General features: G+C 38.6%; 1 protein-coding gene across 2 annotated transcripts; it reads left to right on the top strand.

Moving 5' to 3' along the window:
* The first annotated feature begins 584 nt into the window (after positions 1-584).
* ZC3H14 (zinc finger CCCH-type containing 14) lies at positions 585-27,639 on the top strand. 2 transcript variants are annotated; one of them, XM_064512211.1, is made up of 18 exons: positions 585-741; positions 1,394-1,436; positions 4,235-4,349; positions 7,404-7,444; positions 7,789-7,984; positions 8,334-8,754; positions 10,066-10,226; positions 11,481-11,581; positions 13,974-14,129; positions 15,826-15,900; positions 16,408-16,564; positions 18,387-18,604; positions 19,605-19,725; positions 20,669-20,805; positions 21,884-21,978; positions 26,070-26,176; positions 27,095-27,124; positions 27,360-27,639. In XM_064512211.1, exons 1-18 carry the CDS (start codon positions 706-708, stop codon positions 27,364-27,366), a joined length of 2,217 nt encoding a protein of 738 aa, XP_064368281.1. In that variant the 5' UTR covers positions 585-705; the 3' UTR covers positions 27,367-27,639. The 2 variants fall into 2 exon arrangements, with proteins under 2 accessions (XP_064368281.1, XP_064368282.1); XM_064512212.1 differs by lacking the exon at positions 27,095-27,124.

Raw genomic sequence — 27,639 nt, 5'->3', positions numbered from 1 at the left:
GTCAGATTCCCGAGTACGTAGCAGCTACCTCACGCCTGCAGAGGCAACTAAAAGGCCTTTGGGACTGCTTCGGGCTGCAGGTTCGGGCAGCGGCACCAGACCAAATGCCGCGGCTGGGCTGCGTGGGCGCTCGGCGCATTGACTTCCTTAGCGGGGCGCTGCGTCCCCCCTCGTCCCCGTTAGTGGCTTTGGGCGCGCCAAGGCACCCGGTCGCCCCGGGGCCCGCAGGAGCTGTGCAGCCCGAGCACCGGGCCTGCAGGATGGCTTTGAAAAGGAAGCCCTTGGCACCTGCCTCATGCTGTGAGGGGAAAGGGGCCACGAAGGACACGGAGAGGGCAGGGGGGTTGCTGAGGGGGGCTTATAGGTGGCTCAGGCACCTTCTGGGAATATTTTCGTGCCCGCTTGTCTGCCAGGGTGCGTTTTACTGCTTCCCTTCCGCCCTCCGGCTTGCTCTCGCCCTCCTGCTCCCCCTCTCTGTGGGGGGGGGGGGCCGCCCGGGCCGTGGGGCAGGGCGAGCCCCGGCCGTGGTGTCCCCGGGAGGGCGGCGGCTCCCGGCGGGCGGGCAGGGGGGCGCCGCGGTCGCACGGCTCCCCGGCAGGGGGCGCCGCAGGCGGAGGCCGGCGCTCTGCAGCGCGGCCCTCAGAGGCGGCGCGGCCTGCGGCGGGAGCGCAACCGGGAGGCCGCGGCGGCGGGCACGGCGCGGCCATGGAGATCGGCACCGAGATCAGCCGCAAGATCCGGGTGAGAGAGGGGCGGCGGCTCGCTCCCCCCCGGCTCGCGGCGGGGCCTCCCCTGAGCCCCGCTCGCGTGTGGCGGCGCGGCCGGGGCTCCCTCCGGCGCCCCTCCGACCGACGGCGGCAGCGGCGGGCGCCGCGGCCCGGGCCGGCCCCGCCGCGCCCCCCGCTCCCGGCCTCTCAGGCGGAAGGCCGCGGCGGGGCCAGCGCGGCAGGGCCGCGGTTACCGGGCGGCTGCTCGCCGCGGCGGGCGGCCTTCGGCCTCGGGGCTCCCGGGGGGGGGGGGGGCGGGAGCGGGAGAGCAGCAGTTATGTTGTGGGAAGCGAAGTCGCGGCCCCGCCGCAGCCCGTCTGCGCCCCGCCGGGGGCGCGGGCTGGGGTGCGGGGCACCGCCGCCGGGCGCGCGGGGAAGGCCCCTTCCCAGGCAGGTGTTCGCACCATCGGGTGCCATCAGATCGCGTGAGATGGCTGCCAGCTCTCACCGCCCGGCTGCCAGTGCCTCTCTGGTACAACCTGTGCATCACAAACAATGTGAATAAGGAAAATAATCTCGGTTAAGCCAACACTTTCAAAGAACTAACAAGAACAACTTTACTAAATGAGCTTTCCAAAGCTGTGTACCTTGCTGTGTCCCTTAAATGCCATTTTATTATTTTTTAGGGTGCTATAAAAGGAAAGTTGCAGGAGCTGGGGGCTTATGTAGGTAAGTTTTCTAATGTATTTAGCAATCTTCTTTAGGTTCATTATATAGATAGGAAACCACTAGCCAGTTAATGCCATTCTCTGGATCAACATATTCATTTATTGTTAATTGTGTTACTGCATAAAGCATGTGATGAATTTTCTGATGTGCTGGACTAATACGAAAGAAAAAAGACTATTTCTCCACAAAATATGTATAGTCTAAGTGAAGAAGAAGATGGTGTGTGGACATACCATGGATGAAGGGACTAAAGGGAACTAAGGAAGTTCACAGCCTCCTCTTTCAAGGAGAAATGGTGGCAAGGGAGCTGAAAGAAAAACAAATAGTGAAATGGCTTTGTGCCCCTTTAAGGAAGGTTCTTTGAAGCACAGGAGAAAGATAAAGAAAGATGCTTGCAAATACAACAGTAGTTACATGTGAGCACTTTGAGAGAGAATCAGTCTTTTCTCTGAAGAGGGATCTTTTCAACTGCATTTTGAATTTCAGTTAAGACATTTGTCAAGATTAGGAGAAAGAACGTTACAGTAAGACAGAGAGACAGCTTAATTACATTAGTTTTACCGAGGAGCTGGAAAGGCCATGTCAGAAACATTGTATAGAACAAATCTGCAAAATACAAGTGCTTGGTTGGTGAAGGGAAAACTAAGGACTACCCTGAGCAAATGTTGATGAAACAGATGTAACTAAATCTCAGAGGCAGGGTGAAATTTTGTTTTGGATGTGAGGAGACAGATGTGAGCAGTGTGTGTTTTTTCTTGAATCCAGAATTAAATGGATATTGCACTTAAGAGCAGCTATTTGATTTACAGCAGTAAAAGTTGGTAATTTAACGCAGTGTTCTGTCAGAAGCAGACTACCTGAATCCTGCAACTGTCTTGTTGCTTTATGTGATATTCCCTGGAATGCAGATGAAGGAAAGAAGGTGAGATGTGTACCTGAGTGCAGAAATCTCATGATTGCAGGACCAAGTTCAAAGTTTGTAGCTTTGTTTTGAATTCATCTTAGTTCCTATCTAAAATGAGCCATTCTGTTTATGGAATCAAAATTTATTGTAAAAGAGGGTTATCTGTGAGTTGACATTCTGAATGCAATAGGTCCCAAGGAACTGAGTTTACAATTTTGTCATTGCAAGGTTGTCTTTGTCACCATCTCAGTTTGTCACATTGTTGTCTTTCTTGATTACTCATTTTGGGTTTTTTTGTTACTACCATTCTAGGTTTCAGTTTCTCAGTCCTTGATTCTTTTTCTGCTTTTTCCTGCATTTCTGAAAATACTTTATGCTCTCTAATACCAAGGTGCTAGTAAAAAGAATACTTGTAATCTCTGATTCCAGCTGTGGCCACTTCCTCCTCTCTGTTTTTCTTTTCTTTATGTTTCCTGTATTCGGAAGGCGGTTCCCAAGATCATCATACAGTGTCTACATTTTCTTCTCAGTCAGACTCTGAACTTCTTTACATTTCTCTGTATTCTTTATCTCCAAGTATGACTTCCCTTGGCCTCTCTCTTTTAACCGCTGTTTCCAAATTTTTGTCATTTTTCTACTTTCTTTTTTTGACTGAAGTATGGGGCAGCTTTTCAATTAATGTATTTCAAGTACCCTCTATTTCCTCTTTTAGGAAACTGGTAAAATCCCTTCTCCCTCATTCTAGTCACTGTGAGCTAGAGCCATGTTTCCCGAGTTTGCGCTTTTTATGTCTTTCTGTAAGTGCTGGTACTTTAATTTCCAAAAGTCTTTTAGACAAAGACATACTGAATATTATTTGTTGCGTAGGACTTATGAAGGAAAGATTCACATCTGTAAAACAAAGTGAAGATAGTAAAATATTCATTTAATGGATTGAGTGCCGCTATATTAGTGTTTCAGTTCAGATTCACTTTTCAAAGTGGATTTCCCAACTATCTTCACTTACTATTCTTTGGTTCATGTCATAGAAGGGTGTTGGAGACTATGAGCTGTTTGATTAAACTAAATTAAAAGAGGTGCTCAAGGAGCACACCTCATGCTACCACAAATGGGCATTCAGTCTTTGGAGTAGACCAGAGCTAGTTCAAAATAAAAAGCTTCAATATCAACTCTCCAAAGCCCTTAACTTGTTGATACCAGATTCTCAGCGCCTGCATATCCGTTCCTATTGGTAGGCATAGCCGGTGTGAACAGCCATATAATGGGAGCAGATTCTTCACTGCGTATGAAATTGTATATGTTAGAGTGTTAGAGAATCATAGTGCGTTGCTTTTTGTTTTCTTTTTTTAGGTCTGATACTCTGTGTTTTCATAGATGGAAAATCTGGGAGTTTAATGCAGTTTTGATTTGTTTAAAGCAGAAATCGGAAAGCAAGATTTATCTGTTTGGTCTTTGTAACTGGTGGAAATTTCAGGAAGGGGGTGCTTTATTTCACAATATTTGAAGTAATGAAAATTGTGGACTGTTGTGAACATTCAAGGAAAAGGATATAGGCAACAGAAGAGTCGCTTACTTCTATCTTGTCCTTCTTTTTGGGGTTTTATTTACTTGCATTTTAAATACTTTGATCTTACCTTCAGTTTGTGGTCTTGTGAAGTTCACTTTTATTCCTCATTCGTAACTGAAACTTGTATTGATCCTCAGAGAAGATGGAAGACTTGGTCATTTCTTTATGTAAGACTCTGTCTGCAGTCTTTGTAGTAAAACTGGAAAAAAAAAAATGATGACTTGTTTGAGGTTCTATTTGCTGTATCTTGTATTGTACTTTAAAACTACATATTTTAGTGAGCTTTCCAAAAGTAATATAGAGGCCTATTCTTTCTCTTTCTATTAGATGAAGAGCTCCCTGATTATATTATGGTTATGGTGGCCAATAAGAAGAGTCAGGAGCAGATGACAGAGGACCTTTCCCTTTTCCTTGGAAACAATACTGTCAGGTTTACTGTATGGTATGTTTGTGAGCTACTCATCACACTTCTTACCAATAATCAGGACTGTTTTCTATAAATGAAACTTGAGAATGTAAGGAGTTACTTATCCTTTAATTGTGTTGTTTACATTAATCAAAGCTTTTAATTATGAAGCTCTAATAAATAAATTACTTATAGTCTGTGAGTAGTTAAGCCATTGCAGTGGTAATTAAGTGACAAAGGATTGGAGGTCTTATATTTTGCTCGTAGGTCCAATTGAATTTTTTAATGAAATGCGAAATGCTCAGGTAACTGAGGGACATGTGTTGACTTCAAAAAATTGTTCGTGCAAAGCTCACTGTGAGTGCAAGAATTCACTGCAGTCAGATGTAAAGTAGTTCTTTAAAAATAAACTGATTTACTTTCTTGCTAATAGTGCTTCAGACTGCTATTGTACATGGGAATTACTATATCAGGGCAAATGACCAGTGGATCTAATTCTGTATACCTGTTTTTGACAAGGCTTAGCACCAAATGCTTAAGTATTCCCACCTCTCAGGCTGTTTATTTATCATCATCACCCAGCTCTGCAAAACAAAACTAGAGCCCCAGAATTATTGTAAGGAGAAAAAATTAGCAATAGATGAATTCTTTTCCAAGCTTCTGACAGTAGTGGATTGATTTATGCTGTGTTGTATGAGAGATTTAGCTATTACAATATTTCTCAGGCATTTTCTCATGCTGAATTTGGCTTATAGTATTAACCTTTAATTAACTCTAGATTTTAAAGTATTTAAACAGAGTATTCAAGCAGACTGCAGAGTTCTTCTGGCATTCACAGTTGTATATTTTTTCAAGTTAAACTTATTTCTGAGTCTTTAACCTAAGACAGTTTTGTTATTTTGATTTGTGTAGATAAGACAATATATTACATTCTTCGTGCTTTTTCAGTTTACTTCCTTTATCATTTTCATACTGACTAGTTATGTTCACTTCTCACATTTCTTCTATGTGGTTAGTCAGGTTCCCCTTTAGTTGGTAAGGAGCTTTTGTGCAATTAAATATCAGAAGAGAAACATTTTAGAAGTTGAATAAGTATGTTAGTTAAGCCATAGAAGTTGACAAAAAGTGAAAACTAGTTCCAGCTATTATGATTCACTATGTTAACTGTTTAAACTGATGGATTTTTCTGAGACAGTGTTACTCATATGGACATAATTTGAGTCTGCTTTCAAAGTTTTAAGTTTTTCTTGGCATTTATCAAAATATAAGAAAGAAGAATGGTTAATTAACCCTCCTCTCCCTTTTTTTCTTTAAGTACTCAGGCTTCTATGTTCTTTGATCCTGTGGCCTGCCTAAACAAAAATCTTGTCTTTCACTGTATCATTAAGTCATGCAGTTGTCTTTCTCCCAGTGTTTTTTGGGAATCAATTAGACAAATCATTGAGGTTTAACAAGTCGTTAAAGTTACTCCAGTACTAGGATTTTGACTGAATCCTAATGCAAATGAAAAAATAACACAATAATCTGTAGCAGAAATGATTTTATGGCTTTATAGTTAAAACTAAAAGTTAATTGAAAAAAGAAAAAGAACTAGAGAAGAAGAATTTCAACAGAGAAGGGACATCCAAGTTGTTTTTTTTTTTCTTTAGAACTGGATATCAGTTACATGCAGCAGTTACATTTCTTGCTTGTTTTGATGGTATCTTTTTAAATTCCCAAAGTAATGAGTCTTTTAATCTCTCAATTCAGTATTCTCATCTGTCAATAAATAGAAGTTTAATTTCAGACTGCTTTATCAGACAATGAAGTAGATATTGGTTAAAAGAACAATGGAAAGGAAGACTAAATGACATAAGTAAGCTATAAGCATAAGTAAGCTATAAGAGGGCAGGTGGCAAAAATGTTATATAGCATTGTAGTTGGGAGTTTCCTTTGTTTTTACTTCTTCTAAAGGCAATCTAGAATTTTTATATTTTTAGACATTGGGTCTGTGGCTAAACTAAATCATAAACAAGGTCTGCCTTCCTTGGTTTGTCTTTGTAGCTGGTAATTCTGGGTCTCCTAGCAAAAGTTCCGCCTCACTGGACCTGATACTCCTGCTCGGTGGCCAGCACTTCTTACTCCAAACCAAGTGTCAGGTCACCCATTTCCTTAGGTCAATGTGGAAAATGATATGTAGCAGTCACATCAGCAGAGTTGAGCTGACAAAGCTTTTAAGAGTGTTCTAGTGAAAACTCACATGGAGGTTTGGAAAGCTTCTTATATTCACATGCAGTCTTTCTTTTCACACTTTTCAGGATGATTTTGTTTCTCAACCGCTTTGTATTATCCGGTCTAAACTATGAAGATGCCTGTAATTACATTTGGATTTCAACTAGGATGTGCATTTAATTTTTTTTCTCTGTAATATTTGTGGATTTTTAAACAGTGTTCTTTTGTAGCCTTTTGATTTTTTTTTTCTTGTTTTTTTTTTTCTCAAGAATCTGTATTGCTTTAGCTTGGTGCATTTTGCATAGGCAAACAGCAAATTTGCTGCTTCCGGAAATGTTTTTTGCTCACCAGCATGTCTCGAAGAATGGTTTCTGTGTGCACAGAGTTTATTATTCCTGAATATATTATGTGCTATGAATTGTAAATTTGTTAGGTTTGGATTTAGACTTATTTTAACTATTTGCTGTATAACTAACAGTTTCATATATGAAGTAAAATTCTCATCTATACTTTAGGCTTCTAACTGAGACTTTTTTTAAAGTCGCTTCTTTTGGAGACACTTGAGTCACTCCACGGAGTGTAGGACTGGAGTGTAGCGCTTAGCATTGGTTTTAGTTCTCTGAACCAGCTAAATGCCAAAAGTAGACCATGTGATGAATACCTTACCTGCACATGTAAAGTTGACTTACTAGAGATGAGACACTTAAACCACTCACTTTTGAGTTCAGACATATGTCAGCTGATTGAAAGTGAAGTCTTAGATAAACAAGATGCTTATTATATGTGGAGAAAAATGTGATTTGTTTCTGGAAGATATTACAGTTCTTCTATTTTTCCATTTCCTCTTTTGCATTGTTCTCTATCCCTTCCTTCTTCCAGGCTCCATGGTGTTTTAGATAAGCTGCGATCTGTGACTACTGGTAAGTAAGAAAATGATTTAAGAGTGTAAGTTGATATATGCATCTCTTCTGTGTGGTGTTGCAGGTCTAGTGAGTTTCAGAAAAGATCTTAACTGACTTTTTTTCATTTTCAATTTATATGGTCTTTTTGGGTCCCGACTCTTCAGAAAATTGCTTTGATTTTTCTTCTGAAATGAAGAGTTTATTTCTGAGTGGTTCTTGCTTATGTTTTGAGCTGAAATAAGTTTCAGTGTGTTGTATTTTCTGGGCTGGGCAATGTCTTATTTGTAGTTTCTTAGTTAAATTTATTGCATAAGCTTTATTGCTATACTTCGATGTAAAACAAAAGGTACCTGTGTTCACAGAAACAGCTAGTGTAAAATCTTCAGAATCTAGTATCTTTGAGAGCAGCCTTCCTTCCAGCAAAAGCAGTTCCTGTGTGAGTGATGAGAAGAGGCGTGAGGATACCTTGCCACCTCTTGCAGTTTCCAGCACTCGGACTGAAAGAAATGACTCTAGAGTTTCAACTAGCTCACAGGAACAAAGAAACACTACTTCACGGTAAGGCTTCTGATTGTTTACTGACAGGGATTCAGACTTTAGGGGTCGTGTGACTGTGATAGTTGTTCTGAAGAGCACAGATACTTGAAAAGATCAGAATAGTTTTGAGAAGTAAAACATTGCTACAACTTGTTGCATAAAACATGAAATCAGGAATTCCGTTGCATGTCTTTAAGCAACAGATGTGCTTACATTAATTAATGAAACTAAAAATAGAGGTCAAGTGTGTTAGGTTTGTATAAACAATGGCATCTTCATGATTCCTCCCTGCTGGCTTTGTTTAAAGGAAAGTTCTTATTTTTTGGAAGTTGCAAGTTAGGTAATAGTTCCAAATGTCTTATTTTATCAGGCAGTCTTGTGAAGATGGTTCTGCATCCCGCTTAACGTCTACAGTGAAGCCTTTAAGGGAATTGTCACCCTCTGAAGCTGTAATTGACATTAAACCTGAACCAGATGATCTAATTGATGAAGACCTGAACTTCGTGCAGGAGAATCCTTTGTCACGGAAGAAACCTATTGTAACTGTAACTTACGGGTCTTCTCGTCCTACTGCTGAAATCTACCGACCACCAGCTAGCAGGGGTGCAGATGGCAACGTGCATGTGCACAGATTGTCACAACAGGGCAACTTACAGGGGAGTCGGCAGTTAGATGGGCAGAGCTGCCGGTCTTTGGAAACAGTCCAGCTGTGCAATCCAGAAGCATTTGGCAGCTTAGCAGAGAGTTACAGACCCACCTCCAAACTTTGCGGTGATAAAGTAGGCAGTGAGGTTAGTGTGATTTAAATATTGCTATATTTCACACTTGCTAGACACCAGAATTGCTATATACTTCTCAAGTAAGATCTTGACCTCAGAGAAATCAAAGGATTTCTGTCACTGATACCAGTAGGTTTGGGATTTCACCCCTTGGGTTCACTGATCAAAACAGATTGCATAGTTTAACACTTCCCAGGTTGCTGATTCATTGAGTTAATTACCATCTACATCTTGATGCCATACTGAGTTGGACTAATGAGTTAGCGCATTGGCATGATGCTCTTGATGAATAAGAAATAATCATTTTGGAATTGCATGGTCTTCCATGAGTGATATGTAAATCTCCAGCTTCACACAGAATTCTGTAAATCTGTAAATGTATTTTTTGGATGCTGTATATTTGTACCTGTGCTAGATAAACATTAGTCTCCAAAGCTTGGTAATACTGCTTATTAGGACTATTATTACACTATGTAGAATGGAATTTAAGAACTGTCTGGAATCAAATGCAGTCTCAAATGTGATTGCTGACCTTACTTTAGAGGCTAGAATAGTCCAGGCAGATTGACAGTCCCAGCTGATAGTTTTAAGACTGTGCATATGGATCAATTAAGAGCCCTTTGTGAAAGGGATGAAGATTGTTATGGCTGCTAATAATGTTGTAATGGCAGAGAAGTTTTACACGCCACAGAGAGAAAGTACCAAGGTGCATTCCTTCTGTGCTTTCATGCAACCTAACATTTACCTTTGTCACTACCATCTTCATGAAGGATGGTGGTGTTTGGCTGTATGAAAACCGGGCTATTGCACTGCTTATTGCACTGCCTAAGTTGGACCAGTCTGGCTCTGCATAGCTGCTAGCATCCTTTGGAATAAATATATCAGCTTTCTAGATATTAATCCTTACATTTATCTAAAACTAGAGTTGCTACAGTGGAGAGAGAGAAGAATGAAATTGGTATGAATGACTATTAAACTTTAAATATGTACCTTGAAGGGCGCTGTAAGTTGCTTCCAAAAGCCACTCTTTTTTTCTGTAGATCTTGAATAGGTTGTCTGTCCTTCAGACTTTTTTTCTTTTCCCTTGCTAAGCGTCATTTACTGTCACATTTTAAATGACATGTTTCAGTGTAATTACGCCTGATTTTGATATTCTCCAGTACTATTACTTTTGTTTCTGTGGACAGTATGGTACCATTCCTGCACTTTGAACTGAAGTTCTCCATCTTCTGGCTAAAAGTAGAATTGCACTATTTTGATTGCTGGTTTATTAATATGTGTTTCATGCTAAATAAATTGTTTTGGATGCTCTGTTTATTGTAGGAAGAAAGCTCCAGGAAGAGAAGGTTGCCTGTTGTAAGCTCAGTAGTCAAAGTGAAAAAGTTCTGTAATGATGGGGAAGAGGAGGAGGAGGAGGAAGACTATGGTTTACGAATAGGAAGCATCTCCAGCAGTGTGTCTGTACCTGCAAAGCCAGAAAGAAGGTACTTAAGACCTCTGTGATTGTCTGTCTGGTTTCCAGAATTAATTTAACGAACAAAAACTCTGGAGGTTGGTGAAAATTGTTTGCAATTCCTGAAAATTGAGGGGGGAAAAGACAGTGAGCCCCTTTGTTTGTTTTGTTGTATTTTGTGTTGCCTCACACCTCTGTGTGTGAGATGTCTGCTTTTTTTGTTTAATTTTATAATCTATCTTTATTATTGTGCATATGCTGCAACTGACTGAAATTTTAGATTCTCTGGGAAAAGTTCACCGGCAAAAGAATGTTAAAGTTGGCATGCTTCAGACCACATACTTAATTTAGTGTCACAACTTTCCAAGCGTTTTGATTACTTTGTTTTTACTTCAGGAATAGTCTTCAAACCAATTGTGACTGATAGACAAAGCAGATAAAGCTGATTCTCTTTCCTGCACTGTGCCTTTTGATGTCGTTGCAGTCTCTATCACTGTAAAACAAAACCAACAAATCAGTGGAATACTTGGGTGATTTCTTTTTTTAATAAAACTTGCTCTTTATATTGCTGTATTCCTGAAGACTATTTTAACTCTACAAAAGACTTGAGATTATTTTTCCTGACTTCTGTCAATCAAGGTTCATTCATGATTTATATCTGTGTTTCAATAGTGAGAGGAAGAACATTTAAACTAGAGAAGAGACTGTTCCGATCTCCAGTGCTAGCTCAGCACTGAGATCATCAAGTCATTAGATTTGTTTGAAGCTGTTACATTTTATTGAATTTATTTTCAGCCCTACAGCATGTGTGTCTGATGTAAACTTCTTGGTGGTTGACGTTCAGAGAGAAACAGGAAGCTTTATGTATAACTAATTTTTTTTTTCTTTTGTGAGAGTGTGAGTTTTCAGGCAGATCTTACTCCCTTGGGCAGCCACATGATTACTGGTGCAGACACAGAGGTAGCATCAGGAATGTGAGGGGCAGAAGTGGGAGTAGGAGAAAGGCAGAGTTTTGCCTTTTGGATGCAGCATGGTTTTATAGCAGCTTAAGCTGACAGGTGAAATCATGCCTCTGGACTTCCATTTTTGAGAGCATTTGGTGGATCCTAGTCCACTCCAAAAAATGGTTTAAAAGGCTGAAAACATACATAAAGTGAATTTTTAGATGGTGAATTTAGCAGTATTGTGCTTACCTCTGTTTAACATTTCAAAGCATCCACGTTTAACATGGATATAATGACTGTTGCAATTCATCTACAACTAATTGTTTTTCCATTGCCCTTAGACCTTCACTGCCACCTTCCAAGCAGGCCAACAAGAATTTAATACTGAAAGCAATCTCTGAAGCACAGGAATCGGTTACAAAAACAACCAATTACTCAACAGGTAATTAGCATTGTTTTTATTTGTGCTAGGCTACAGTATTTCAAAGCCCTGTTTTATAAATCCAAGCTAAATGTAGTGCCAAGAGAGAAAACAAAGTGAAATAGTGGATGTCAGCAGTATAGGTAATGGCTCTTGCATGTCCTGTGTACATTACAGGAATCTTCAATGATAGATTACAAAAGCATAAAGAAGGGAGGAAATGTCTTTAAAACATATTAATCAAAGTGATAAGTCTCTGAAGCATATACAGAAAATGCCAGTGCTGGAAGTTTTCCAGCGTTAATAGTTGCACATGTGAGAGTGACCAATGTTAGGGAGGTTGTTTGAGCTAACTTTATTTCTATTCCCCTTTCTGCACTCCCTTCCTTCCTTCCTGGAAGAGGAAGAGAAAGGACCAACAGCAAAAAAGCAAAGTGCACAGAGGTAATGGAGGTACAAAATAACAAGCAACAAACTGCTAATGATACATCAACCTATATTCTCTTCAAGCAGTGAGCTTGTCACTGTAGTTTTAAATACTGAGTTGCAACTTATACTGCAACTGAGCAGTTACTTAATTCTAGGCATTCAGTTTTCTGAGCTAGGAAAGACTTCCACTGACAAAGGGCAAATCCAACTGTGATCTTGGGCTTTCATATAACTGGGTATTAATAAATCTAGTGTTGTTGACATGAAACATTGCAAATTGCTGGGGAAGAGCATTCACTAAATTACCTAAACCATGACTTCTCTGTTTTAGTGCTTTCTGAAACGAAAGTTACTCAAAATCTGTCCCACTGTCTCTCAAAACCTACAAGATAACTGTAACAAAGACAGGACTTCCTTCTACGTTAACATATTTACAAAACAGTCATTGTGGATGTCTGCCCTGTTTTCTTGTAATTGTGTTTTCAAAGTTGCATGGGTGCTGATGGGTTGATCTAAAGGCACGAGAAATGTGATGGGAGTCTTCTGTGTTCAAAGGCTCTTGTACTGGGGAACATGTCCTTGCATGGTAGAAGTTGGGTGTAAAGTGAGCTGGTTGTAAAACAGGAGAATTGTATGAGTGAGGTAGTAAAGATCATTGCCAGCCTTAGCACTGAAGGAGAAATAATTTAAGAATTGTTCTAGTGGATAATCGTTGAATCACTTGATTACTTAGAAAACGTATTTTGTACAGTAAATGAACTTCTAAAAGAACATTAAGCTTCTTCATTCATAATGAATAGCATGAGTGCCTCCCAAGCATTAAGAGCTTATCTTCATTCTAGACAGGAAGCAGAATGAGCAGTTTTTGTAAAGAGAAGAAATAGGAGCTCTAATATTCCTGAGTTCTGATTCCATTTATACGGTGAAAAAAGGGTTTGTGGTGGGAAAAGCTGCAACATGGGGAACAGAGGGGGTTTGAAGGGATGCAGGAAGCTCTTTCCTGTGCACACAGCCATATTGCAGGAAATGGAACATAGCCAGAAAATTTTAAAATAAATGAATACTGTTGATTTGCAGCAGTGGTGATCTTGTATAGTTTGACTTACCAACATGAGAAGATTTCAGTGGAGAGAGCAAAAAGCACCACTTTGTGGTTTAACAGAAAGATGATATGTGAATTTTATCTGAAATATCATGTAGGTACTTTCACTTTAGGGATAATATTTCATATCTAGTTTAAATATTTTGAGCAGAATATGGAAATAAGCTAAATAGGTAAAACAAAATAAAAAGGTCTTAAATGATATATCCAGTACTGAGCTGTATCTTTTAACTCTGTGTTAATAGTTAGGTGTGATAGTGGTTAATAGGTTAATAGTGTGGCATGATATTCAGCCAGGGAATGGATATGCTTAGCTCCTCACAAGCAGTTTTGATGCTCTTGGCAAAAGCCAGGCAAAGCAGTCAACCTTTCATCCTTCTATCCCCAAATTCCATGCTTTTGTCATCAAGTTTTGCATTCAGTTTACAAGCACCTTAGCACAGATTATCTGGCATTGTATGTACTAGAAGCACACCTTGATAATCCATGATTGTTCAGATGAAAAAGTGGAAAGAAAAGTGATTTTAAGATCACAGGAGTCCGGTTTTTACTAGACTAATGCTGTGTAGAAGTGGATGAATGAATTCTTTGCTGGTGTCAGTCTAATTATTTTTGTGCTGCATTTCAGCTTTTGGTAAAAGACTTAGTTTTGTCTTTCAGGTAGGTGTTCTGAGGTGCAGCTTGTGGAGTGCTCTATACACATCCATGAGTGCACTTTTACACTACCAGTTTTACAGGTAGCTAAAGATACTTTCATAGAGGTACTGAGGGTTGGGGGTTTTTTGAATTTATTCAAAGTTATTTTAGGATCGTATACAAACATAGTACTGTTGAGTGATTGGGTAGTACTAAAATGATTTACCATTGTTTCTTTAAATAAAGTTCCGCAGAAACAGACTGTTCCAGTTGCACCAAGAACTCGATTTGCCCCAGAAGAATCTCAGTTAGAAGTAATCCATGTGCAAAGCAGACTCCCTGCTCTGAGTTCTCAGCTTCAAGTAGAAGAGCCAAAGGAACAGACAGTTGAACGAATTCAAGGTCATTTGATAATGTTCTTTAAAAATCTATACCTGGGAACGTCATTTTTACAACAGGCTGAGCAGCACGTTGTTCACACATGCTTTACCAGAATACTGTATAGACTGAAATTTGTCTGGGGTGCATTAGAGGGAAGAAAAGAATGCATTGGAGAGGCTGTCTTGAACATCTAATTACCTGAGTTTATTGAGTGCAACTTTATTAGCTGCTGTCATATTTATAAGCATCTCATAGAAACGTGACAAGTTCTGGGTAAAATGCTTTTAATGTTTAAGTCAGCATCGAGTTTCATGTGGGAATTAACAGAAAACCAAGAGGCTTTCTGAAGCATGATTATATGATATATATGGATAACTCAGATCAGCCACTCAGGGAGCAAAGGGTTGTTTAGCACTCTGGCGTATCGCTAAATAATAATTTTGTGTAACTGAGCAATAAGCAAATGTATCCATTTATATTGAGATGGAGTCTCTTTTCCCCATCCGTTGCATGCTTGGTGTCTCATGGGAGGAATTCTGTCAGAAAGCTTCTGTGAGAGCATTAAGATATGGTATGTTTGGAATAATTTTGCAGTGTATGAAGTATTAGAAGATATTTTCCAACATACGGTTATCACATAACTAGTTTTAATGTTTTCATTTACTTTGTGTAAGTATTAGAGTACTACAGCTGCTGTTACATGACAGTGGATATTAGGATAACTGTGTGAACAGCAAGCTTTCTTTCTACTTGTTATAAAACTCCTAAGAGGAAAACAGCATACCATTTACAGGCAACCAAATACTTTTTCAGCATGATTATGCTATAAATAAAGCCAGCTGTGTGCATTACAAAGAATTATATACCTAACATTAAAAAAAAATGCTTCTGTAAGAATAAACTTGCTTTACTCTTGCAAAGTATTTAGATTGAAGAGTAAAATTTGACTGGAGTAAGATCTGTGTTATATTGGCTCGCTGTCATTGTCAAGGAGTGGTAAATATTTGTCATTAAAACAAAATGAGCTGGGTTTCTTTAGTCTCTTATTTTTCATGTAGCTATACTTGGAGTTTTTCTGCCAACATAAAATAGTTTGAACAGTTTATGTGGAATATGTATGAAGAAGCTTTTTCTGTCTTTGATTTAATGTACAGAAAATAGTTATGCTAAATATTTTTGGCTCTCTTACCGTTGAAATTGAAATGACAGCTTACTTAACCTACCAAAAGCAAAATAATTTTTTTCAAGCTGTACAGTAAGTCAGATGTAGAACAGTGCGATTCCGGTTTGTTTCACCTCTTTTAACTCGACTATAAAGTAGTCCCTTGTAGTTAGCTGTTTTCCATGTGTATGTATATTCTCTGAAGTAGTTAACACCTCTAAAAGTGAAGAAGAATGTGACCTTTATCAATTTTTGCATGCACAGATCTAGTCTGTACTGAGCGATGATTATGGGAAAGACTAAATTCTTTTAATAATTCAACTTTGCCGTGCCATCCTGCTAGAGAAAACTTGCTACTGCTTCTGAAACAATGAGAAAGGGGTCCATAACCGTGAGAATTGCCTTTTCTTTTAGAGGTGTGGGGGGGGGGGGGTTGTGTGTTTTTTGTTTTTTTCTTTTTTCCCCAAAAGAATTAGAGGAGTATGCTTCAGTTCTTAAATCTGTCGTTTCTTTTAACATGCAGTAAAATATGCTCCCAATTCCTGGATTTTTTAGGAGCTGAACAAAAGGAGCTCTCTTCTCGGCTCCAGATTGACCCTGTGATTGAAGATACTTTGCAAGTGACTCAAGGTTAAGTCTCATGATCTTTTATTCCTAAAAAAAAATCCCTCGCTCTCAAATTGATGCCTACTGGTTGATGAATATTAAAATATAATTTCCTTTTAAATTAATCATACTGATTTTTAGCATTTTCTAATTTCTACTTGTTTAAGAAACAAAGTGTTACATCAGTAGACACTCAGAGCCTGAGAGATTTTTTTTTTTGTGTGTGTGCGCGTGTGTGTGTGCGCGTGTGTGCGCGCACGCGCCCTTCAATGCTGTTTCAGCATAGCCAGTCCAGTAACAAAGTTTCCTGGTCAGGCCTAATATGGCCTATGGCTTCTGTTGATGATTTTTTTTTTTTTGTGGAATAAGCAAGGAAGTAAAACTTTTTACTGTAAGCGGCTGGTAAGAATTGAAAAGAAAATTAGTTCATCAGCTGTATAAAATTAATATTCAGAAATATGCTGTAAGCTAGAGTACAGCTATGTGATCATTTTTCTCTTATTTTTTCTTTGTAATTTTTCTCCAATTCAGGTTACTATGACACAGACTCTGTCGTCCATACGGACACTAGGTCATTTATCCTGAAGAAGCCAAAGTTGTCTGAGGAGATAATGCCACAGAATCAGCAGCTGGGAAAGAGGGCCACAGAGGCAATACGAGCACTCTCGGGACGTCTAATACAGACGCGGTAAAAACTTATTTCTTTTATTACGCTAAAAATTTTAAGAGCTGTCATGCTGTCATAATAGGATTAATGAGAGTGCTTGTTTGTGATCTAAATGGAATCCTTCTGTAGTTCCTGTGCTGTATAAGCCCAGTCAGGATCCGTGACATCATGGAAAATGGACCGATGTTGACGAGTGGAGAGGTGGGAGAGAAGCAAGGTCCAGAAATGTCTTTCTAAACTGAAAGTAGTTCCTGGGGTGAGCTGTAGTTAGAGTAGTTCTTTGATTTTTAAGAAAGCAGAGGAGCTGAATAGATCAGAGCATTAACCTGCTTCTCTTTCTTTTCATCCTGGTTTCTAAAATCTTAGTTATAGAATAATTTTGCTTAAATAGCCTGGCAGTATAATTCAGTTTTATACCTATTTGACCTTGAGATACACTTGTTACAAAACGCCTTTTAACTCACTACTGAGTATGGCGAGCCCTGTTTGAGCTTTCACAGAAGTGTTGGAGGAAAAACAGCACACACTCTGGGTAGCTAAGTACCCATAAGCCAGCAAACAGTAAGTGGGGTGTGGGACAAGTCATTTAAGACTGTTTACTCTGGAGTTTGACCAAGAGAAGTTTAGAATTCATGTCAGCTGGTAAATGATGTGTTGTGGTAAATGATGTGTTGTGGATGTTTTTTCATTGACTTAAATGAGTGAGCAGTGAACTGTAATCTTCCTTACTCTTTTTATGCTGTGGTAGTTCCTGCTACTGAATAGTTTTATCAATATGTATGCACCTTACCTGTTAGGGTACAAACCACTCTGGGCAGTGTGATGTGCTTCATCATGTAGGCTGTTGTGCTCTGCCATTCCATTGCAAAAACTTTGTGTTTCATTTCCACGAGCAAAAAGGGTAACCTCACAGAGTAAAGGTTTAAAGCTGTGACTTCCTGCCATTGGGGAGTGGTGAATTTTTGCATCTAAATAAATCTGCTTTTGACTTCTAGCACTTGAAAGTTTTGGTTAGCGTGTGGTTGTTATTTTATTATTATTATTTTTTAATGTCTCATTTCTTTCTATTTTTAGAGGTATTATACACCATAATTGCTTTTAGCTTGATTTCATAGAGAAACAAAGTTTATATCATCGCTCTTTATCAAAGATGAGAACTCTTTAGTGGGTTACCAAATATTTAGAACCACATTCTGCTCAGGAAGTCCCTCAGGTAAAATGGGTGGGACAGTGCAAAAGTATTTGGAAAAAATATCATGTATGCATCCCCTGTTTTTATATTGCCTATTTTATCCCCTTTGGTTACTATCAGACATGGGACACTAGGCTAGATTGCTCTTTCGATCAGGCTGAGCATGCTTACGCATCAGTATCTCAAGTCTCGCTTCCCAGCCCTACGAACCTTTATACCCACTTTTATCATGTTCAGCATTTCTGAGGAAACACCTGTTGGTGTGTTTTTAAAATGTTCATGATTCCAAGACTGATATTTACCCTCACTTTTTTTGTCTCAAAACTGTAAATTCCTTAACAGATTAATTATTATCCTGTATTAAACTTTGTCTGTAAACGAGCTTTTGGACCCATCTATTGAGCAGAATGGACAAACTGAAATATAGTTGTAAAATCTTCTGCCGTATGCCATTGGAAGCTCTGTTTCTTCTTAGTGCTTCAGAGAGCCCAGAAGGCAAAATGTTAATTGAAGTAAATTATTATTTGTCTTAATAGAAGATTGTTACTGTGTTACACTCTATAGGTTAGCTCGTACTGCAATGTTAGTTATTAACATCGTTCATTTTTACTCAGACTTCTTGAGTCAAAAGCACATTTCTTTCTTTGGCAGCGAACAGCTTGCACAGCCAGAGAAACCTGCTAGTCCCAAGTTCATAGTGACGCTGGATGGTGTGCCCAGTCCACCAGGATACCTTTCTGATCAGGAAGAGGAGGATATAACTGAAGGATTAAAGCCAGTTACCCAAAATATGTGTGCAGGCAGAGGATTAAAAGGCCTTCGAGCACAGCAGATGCAAATTGTAACCAGGCAGCTGGAGAGCTCTGATGGTAATTAACCTAACCAGCAGGACCCAACAGTAGTGTGGTGGTTCGATTCTGGATATATCATTCTTAACAAATAAAAGTGATGGTGTTTATTCTTTAAATTAGAAAATCCTTTAAGCAAGAGAATGACTAAATGAGGCTGAGGATGGAATGAAGCTGCAGCAAGTGTATCACTAGCGAGGTTAGAGAGGCATGTCTAGGAATCGTGGAAAGCTTTGTAAAGCCAAAGGTTTATGCGGATTTGCAGAGCTAAGAGAACAGTGAAGGTGTAAGAATATCTGGCTTAATAGTCTGAATTTGGGAAAGTGAGGTTTTTAGAAATAATGTAAAATAGGGAAAAGTCAAAGTCCCAGGTTCTCATAGTAGTGAAGGTATTGGTTTCAGATTGGAATTTCTTAAAATCCTTTTTGAGAGTCTAGATTCAGGTAACTGAGGTAAATGTCTGTCAAATAATTACATGAAAATAGTTCTTTTTTTGGTCTGCCCCCATATTCCCCATACTAACAAATTGTATCTAATTAGTGTACAAATTGACTTTTTTTTTTTTTTTTTTGAAATAGTCTTCTGGAGCCAAAAATATCTTCTAGAAAGAAAGCAGAGCTCAACTAATACATAGCTTAACATGTGTAACTAAGATTCAGTTGAAGAATCATTTTCGTAGTCTTGCTGAATTCTTTTACTTGTAAACAGTGGATATTTGATCTTTTATCACTAGAAGGCAGCTTTCAGTCTAACATTATGGCTTGTCCACTTTCTAATTTTGGAATTTCCTTCAGATACTATGGTTGTATGTAAGGTTTTACTGTGAAATACTTTTTTTTTTTTTTTTTTTTTTTTTTTTTTTTTTTTTAATAAAGGCTTATCAACATTTGGGGTAAAAATAGAGAAAGAATAGGAAATATTTTGAATTTCAGTTATGATATATTTTATAAGCCAAATTGCACATGGAATTTTTAAGGTTCCAGCTTGGGGTTTTCTTTTTTCTTTTTTCTTTCTCTCCTAGTGGAAGTGGAGCAGTTGAGTGTGCTGCAAAAACAAGAGAAGGTGCTTGAGCGCTGCAAGTACTGGCCTGCTTGTAAAAATGGAGACGAATGCGTGTACCATCACCCCACACTTCCTTGCAAGTAAGTAGTACAAAGCTCATCCACTTGACATCATTTTTATTTTTAGTTCAATATTCCCTTCTTTCATTAAATACTTCAAGGCAGTTTAAATCTGTTATGGTAAGTGTAGGAGCTAGATTATTGCACTGTAATTTCTTCTACCAAGTGGCAGAATACAGTGAAGTTTGTAATAAGTAGAGTCACAACTGTACTCTTGCAGAAGAAAACTTAGTTTTAACATGCAGGGTGATGTTTTTATGTTTTGCTTATGGATGTGGGAATGGGAGTTGTCTTAAAAGAACAGCGCTCCTCTGCTAGATATCACAATGCTTTAGAACATGTTATATTACACTAATATGGTAATGCAGCAATTTTGTGATTTGAAAGCAAAGGCTAACTCTTGAATGTGTTGTGTCTTTGATTTCTCTTCCACAAGCAGTAAGAAATTAGGAACACCTACAGAGATAGGTGTTATGAGATTGGATGGCTTCTTTCATTTACTGAGATGTATGAATTTTCTTTTAAAATCACACATATGTAAATTCGAGGTATCAGTTTCTCTTCAGTAAGTGAACCATATTATGTAGGGAATTTCTGGTCCCCCATTAGCAAAGGTCTGAATTCACAGTTCTTTGCTGCTCTGCACTGCACACTCAGAATGATCTATATTAGCAAGTACTTATTGCAAGCTACCAGACTCTGCTGAGTGTAAAGTAGTTCACTTATTTACTCTGTGTAAAGACTATCCAAAAGGAAATGAGTAGAGATCGGTGTACAGCTAGTACACTACACCTGCATGCCCTGCTTTGATAATAACTAACACATATATATAAGCCCTGCTGTAGTTTGGATATTGTGTAATAGCCTGTTTTTCATGCACAGCAACTTCTTGGCCTCTTGTTCTGAGTGTGGATATGCAGCATAGAGTAAGACTAAAATATTTCTTTTATTCCTTCTTCCTCAGAGTCTTTCCTAACTGCAAATTTGCTGATAAATGCTTGTTCATCCATCCAAATTGTAAATATGATGCGAAATGCACTAAGCCAGAGTGCCCTTACACCCATGCCAGTCGACGAGCCCCACTTCCAGCTCCTAAACCAGGTGAGCACCTCTGGCTTTTCTGTGCTTCAAATAAATGTACAGAAGGGAAAATAGTGAATGTGGTGGAAGCAGAAACTGACACAAGTGAAGAAAACTTTTTTTTTCCCCCTTGATTTGACTTTGTTTTCCTTAAAGTCTTAATGTCAGGTGAAAAATAATAATCCAGTGTTATCACAAAAACTGTTTTTGCTCTCAGAAAAATCCCTGAACACCGTTATGTAGAAGTCCATATGAAGGAAAGTCCACAGGTTAACTCGCACAAGTAGTCACTTCTTTTGGAGGGATACAGTAGTTAGCCAACATTGCAAGAGCAGATATACTCAGATTTGTTGCTCAGATTGGATTCCTGTTGTAGCAAGAACTTACGACACAAACTGAAAACAAAAGTTGTTTCTGTCTTTAAAATTTATATGAACATTTTTCTCTCATTTGTTACACTGTAGGAGTTAACTCTTTGTAATGATGAAATGACTTTCTGGGAATGAGGTTGCTCAGTGAATGCAATTACTGTGTTTGGAATCTGGGTTGGTATTTCTGAGCCTTTGAACAATGCCAGGGTAGAGGGCCTTTATATCACTGAAGTCATGATCATGACTGATTGGAAGCCATGACTGGAAGTGGCTTAGCCCTTAATCATAGTAGGATACAGTTCTGCTACTTTACCAGAGGGCAGAGTACAATGTGCTCATCTCTTGTATCACTTCCAGTGTATTCCTGGAAAGTGCCCTGCTTGTGCTTTTCAGTCCTGTTAACTTTAATAGGCTTGCAGCTGTCTAAATCCAAAATTTGAATTTTTCTGCCTACCAAATTTTCTGCTTAATTTGTTAGAAGCAGTACCTTGGTACCTTCTGTCCTGAAATGGTAAAGAACTGATGCTAATGGTTTTGCTCTACTCAGGATGAGATTCATTTAGTGCATTGTGATATGCTTCCTATATTTTTTGCAGAGCTTTGGGTTATTTTAAGACTTAATTCCTTGCAGAAGAATTGAGATATTTAAATTTGTATGGAATCATATTAAAAATACGGATTATTCTGATCCAGCCTGTATTCCTGTTTTTTTTCTCTTCTGCTCTCAGCACCATTACCCACACCACCTATATCCTCCAGTAGTCCGCTGTGCAAGTTTTTTCCTGCTTGCAAGAAAATGGAATGTCCATTTTACCATCCAAAAGTAAGAATCATTTCCTATCTCTTTCCTTCTTTTCTAGAAAGATACTTAAAATATTTACTTTGAGTCAGGAAATGTTATTAGCATTTGACACTTTTTGCTTTCACTTTTCATGCTTTAACTGTAGCTCAGAAATAAAATATGGAAAAGCAGTGACTAAAAAGAAAGAACATAGAAAATCATATTGTTGAATAAGCTTCATAGAAGTGTAGCACATGTTGAATGTTAGATGAGAGCAGTTGCAATAGACTGTCTTCAAATAAGTCAGGGGCACTGTGCTGTGTGTTCAGAGGGGTGGCTTGATGATAATACTGAGAATGTTGGATTTGGGATTTTTTTCTGCCACCTGGGCATTAATATGATTAGTTTGGAGTATGTGCTAATAGAGGGTTACCTCATTGAAGACATGCCATCCTGGAGTTGGATACATTTAATAATAAGAGCATCTGCAGAGAGTGATGTGATTGTGTTGGTAAAATGACAGTCATCAAAGTAAGAAAAAAATGTAAATGCCGTGGTGAATTTCATGGTTTTTTGTTGTTTCTTTTTTTTTTTTTTGTATGCTGAGATGGTTGTCTTCCTTCTCTTTATGGCTAGCTCTGTAATTAGGAATTTCTGTCATTTTGATCAGTGGTGGACAGAAAATCTGCTTTTTTCTAATTATCTTTCAAATACTCATCAAGGGAGGGTGTGGCTTCTGGGACTTCAGAGTATTTTCTAGGATCTTACTAAAAAATAGCTTAAAAGTTCAAACTCTCATTTGTTAACGTTCAGTCTAAAAATAAATCTCGTGTAGTGCTACACCAAATTAGTAGTATGAGAGCAGTTCTTCGGAAGTTGGACACAAGGATACAATGGAAGAACGGAAGCATCTGGATTCTTACTGAATATTGAATGTATTTTTGACATCAGTGCTTACCCTAATGTAATCATTGCTTTATTGCTGTGAAAGCGAAAGGTGAGGGAAGGTGGTGTATTCATTGCTTTTATGAGAAGATATGAAAAGCGCAAGAAATAGTTTGCCAGGATACTTACTGGCAGTAATTGTCACAGGTAGAAAATTCCTAACAGATTAGCTCTTGAAACTGTTACATTTATTACTATAGTATTAGTATATATATAGTATATAGTATACAGCATATAATACTATATAGTATTACTATTTATTAACTGTAGTAATAACTGATAATGTAGTATAATATAGTATTGACTATAGTTAGTTAGTATTAACTAACTGAAATGCCGTTGATTACATGCTTTAAAATTGGGGTACTTAAAATTCTCAAAGTGAATCCTTTCTCTGGAGCCTTTGAATTAATAAGAATGACTGAGGGGCTGGCTAAGAAAATGTACAGGAAAAATTCCAGTATCTGTTGTAAACCTTCAAATCACAATTTTTAATGATGAGTATTGTATAGGTTTTAGAAGAGACAGAAGACTAGATAGCTATGTTTTTGTTTTTCATTAGTTAAACTTTCATTTTTAGAGGAAAACATTGGATCCAGCTTTATCAGTGTATCTCTTAAGCCTCTTCAGAATCCAAATCCATTTTTCCACTTCTCCGAGGAGCATCCTAGCAGCTAAGCCAGAAGCAAGGCCACCCAGATCTCTCCTGTTGGAGTTCTTTGATGCATCAAGTCAGAGGAGAGAATGACTGCTGCCCAGTATGAGGGAACCGTTCTGACAGAGAGTCTGAAATTTTGATTATTGCTGTCTTCCTGACTGCTAGCCCATTTTGCTTCAAGTTGTCACTGGATAAAGCAGACAACCAATTTGCTGGGAACAGGCACAGAAGCCTGGGACCTCTGTCAGAATCTGTAAGCACGCTCTGAGAATGCCTGATAATTTGAATTGCCCTGTGGGAATTCAGGGAAGCGTTTGTATCACTGAGCCTTAGCCAGCTTCTCCGTTAGACTTCATGGTCATATTACTCTCAGAAGAGAAGACAGGAATTGCTCCAAAGCAGGTGCAGACAGGGAGTTCTCTGAATCACCCTCTAGACAATACAAAATGGTCTCTCTTTATGGAAAAAAAATTGCTCTTTGCACAAAGGAAATTGAAAATTGAGCTGCACTTATGGGCCAGTTTCCTAATGTATACTTTGTAACAAATGACTCTGATTTTTGCATAAAGATTGATCCTCATTATCAGAGAGGATTGATGGATTCTGTTAATTCTCTCTGAAATAAAATACTCCTGGAACTCTTTGTACCAAATTATAAAATGAAAGACCCCAGGCGATCTTAAGTATGTGCAAAATCTCTTAAGAAATATGTATTCCATTAAGAAACCTTGTTTCTTGATTCTGTCTCCAGCTTGTTCTGTGTGCTTTTTGGACCAGCCAATGCAGTTACTTTTATGCACGTACATATCTCTTAGGGAGACATTTCATGACAGTTACAGAATTCTTTTCTTGACTGACCGAGGAGTCCTGTATGTAGATTATTACTGTCAATACTTGATAGGAAGGCACTTTTCTTAACCTAATCCTTTGATATCGTAGTTGTGCCAGTAAGACCTTGCCTACCCTGCTTATGCTTACCTCCATCTTGAATACTCCTGAAGCCTAATACTGCTCTGAAGCCATATTAGCTGTTTTCCTGGAAGATGGAAGAGTGACATCTTAACAAGAGGAGTAGATAAAATGTTACTACTTTAATTTCTAATTTATCTGCTTTTTTATTCTTTTTGAAAAGAAGGATGAGAATTTGAGGGATGATAAAGCAAATTTGAGGTAATACTAGTAGATATTCATGTGACTGACAGGATGTGCAGCGAAATGCACAATTATTCACAGCTACTGTGAGATCCACCTTTGTGTGTGCCCTTTGAGCTTAAGGCGGCAGTCTCCAGACTAAAGACCGATAGGTGACTGTGGCAGTGGAGTTTGAGTGACAGGCCTTGTATAGATCTTAGGCTTACTAGATCTGGGAAGTAGTACAGGCTATTATTTAGTTGCCTTTATGGTTAGGGAAAAAAAAACAATGAAATCTGTACAACATCAGCTATGGGCCTTGGTTATAAATTTATTGTCTCAAAGTGGTCTTGACTCTTCTCTTAGCTGAGAGAAGTGAAAGAGAAATTACATAAAACCAGCAGTCGTCTCAATACTGTGTAAATGCTGTGTATGTAACTGCAGTGTTTTATCTTTGAAGAATATTTACATTCCGCGTTTCAGCTGAATTTGAATTTGAGCTTCTCTTTCCCAGCTCTTCTCTCCTGTCCTGCTTCATAACCCCTGGGTCAGATCTCTGCACAAGTCCATTGCTGTTATGGAAACTGCTGCTTTCTCTGTGCTGTTGCCAGCACAATTCAGTGGTCCTTCCTTCCTCTGTCGTCAGCCTGCTGGCTGGTGACCGGCGGAGGTCACCCCTTCACCTGGGTCTTCCAGGAGAAAAAAATATTAGTTGCTTCTGGGGAATTTCAAACTAGCGGACAGCTGCAGCACTTGTCAAGCATCTGCCCAGCCATGATGCTGGGGGCAGAGGAGGATGACATTGTGTAGCCTTATGTGGAAAGAATATGTTTCAAAATCTGACTTTCCCTTTTGGTGTGCTGTGATTACCAGGAACTTCTTAAATTGCCCAGTGGCTCTAAAGTATATCAGCATAATTTATATAATACAACGGTTTATAACCTGAGTACTTTTGTTCTGGATTCTGTGTCCATGCATGTTCTTTGCTGCTTTTTTCAAGCCCTGACAATGCTGAAATGCACTGTGTCCCCAGGATTCGTTCCCAGATATTACTAGCTAGTTGATTTTGCTCTCTTTCAGTTAATGCTCTGTCATGCTCCTAACTTTTATGCACACATCAATTGAAACTAAACTCTGTAAACCCCTAAAACAAAGGAACTTCACCTGTGAGTTCAGTGGTGGTTTTGGAGCATTTTATTTGTAATTAGTATTTATGAAAGAGGATTTCCTTCTCTCATTGGGTTGAACTGATAGCAATGTGGGACTATGAAGCTGTTGATTCAGTTACCTATCAGGTCATACAGTAATACAGATTTGTATGTAACATTCCAGGTTAGCTTGTTCAGGACTTTAGACAGCCAACTCTGAGCAGCATTTTCTGAAATGCTTTTATTTTTAGCATTGTAGATTTAATACTCAGTGTACAAGACCAGACTGCACTTTTTACCATCCAACTATTGCTGTACCTCCACGCCATGCCTTGAAATGGACTCGAGCGCAAACCAGGTAAGTGATTTATTTATTTATTTATTTTTATTGATTAGGTTTAGAGGCTCTGGCCTTAAAAATACTTAAGTCACAAATGTAACTTTCCTCACAGGAGTAGGTATTTGTCTGATCAACAAGAATGAAGATGCCTATTATAGGGTAGCGTTCTTTTAAAGAGAACTCTGTACTGTTTGTTTTTAGTATATAAACATTTACTAATGATGTGATGCAACGCTGGAAAAACAAGTGCTCTGCAGTTAGGGTATGGCAAAGTCACTGGATTCCTGACCTAGGAAAAATCCAGTGGTCTGGGTTTTGTTTGAATAAAGCTGAAAATCCAGTATCAGTTCACCTTTGTTTTATATTGCATCCAAGCTGTCTGTCTCACAAAATATTCAGATGTTTCTCTGAGTGTTTGTAAACCCTATAATTCTCTATTTATAGGAGAGTTTCTGGCAGAACAGCTCCCTCTTGTCACCTATCCATGATTTCATAAGTAGCGAACTGGCACTCTCCAGAATATAATGGGAATTAGTCAGTGTTTAACAGTGTATGTTTTCTTCAAGTGCTATGAAACAAAAGATGATAAAATGTATTCTGAAAAGATTGCCATAAGAGGAATTTGCTCTTAAACTAAGCTAAAAGATTAAGCCCATGTTTAACACTGAAAATGGCGTTTTTCTGTCAGTATTTTTATTTCTGCATGCTGTACGCAGCTTGGTAATGTTTTTGCTTGTACTTATTGGCTGGCATGGCCACAAAGTATGTGCCAGGAAAGCCTTTGTAAAATCTCATTAAGAAAATCTTTCAGTTGACCTTAGGTACTTGGAAGACTGCATCCTGCAGGGTCAGCAGGAGCTGTAGATTTTGAGTGGGATATTATGTTTAAAATCTGTGCTTCAAATTTGACATCTCAATAAATGGTCTGTTTTTCAGAAGTGCACAGATGCCAACTGAAATTAATAGGTAGGTATCCTCAGAATGAACTGATAGAGATGTGTAATTGACATATCTAAAATCAAATTGCTACTGAAATTTAGATTCCCAAAGTTGCAGTCATCGGTCTGTCTTAAAGATATTCAAATTACTTAACCATTCACTCTATCTAATCCTACCTGAAAAGGCCTTAATCAGCTCTCAAATCATGTTTATGAGATGGTAGGACCATTACTTACCTGAATTGTTTTTCTCTTCCCCCTAGTGAATAATTATGATACAACTTGGGACTGAAGTTTGCCTCGTTTGGACAGTAGTGGAAAGGAAGATTAACCACCAGGGAAACAGGATGCTAGAAAAATTCATGCATTTTGAACTTTTAATATACATTGTTTTCATAAAATGAAGTTGATTGCCTACTTGAAATGTCTCTAATTTTCCAAGTTTGTAAGTTTGAGCAGTTTTAAATTTTTTTTACACTGTAAGAAGAAAATGTCTGTGTAAGAAAAGTTTTACTTCAAATTCCATTAAAAACTTTCAAAGCA

This window comes from Dromaius novaehollandiae, chromosome 5 (assembly GCF_036370855.1).
Source record: "Dromaius novaehollandiae isolate bDroNov1 chromosome 5, bDroNov1.hap1, whole genome shotgun sequence".
NCBI classification, from domain to species: Eukaryota; Metazoa; Chordata; class Aves; order Casuariiformes; family Dromaiidae; genus Dromaius; species Dromaius novaehollandiae.
This window is presented reverse-complemented; position numbering and strand designations above follow the sequence as displayed.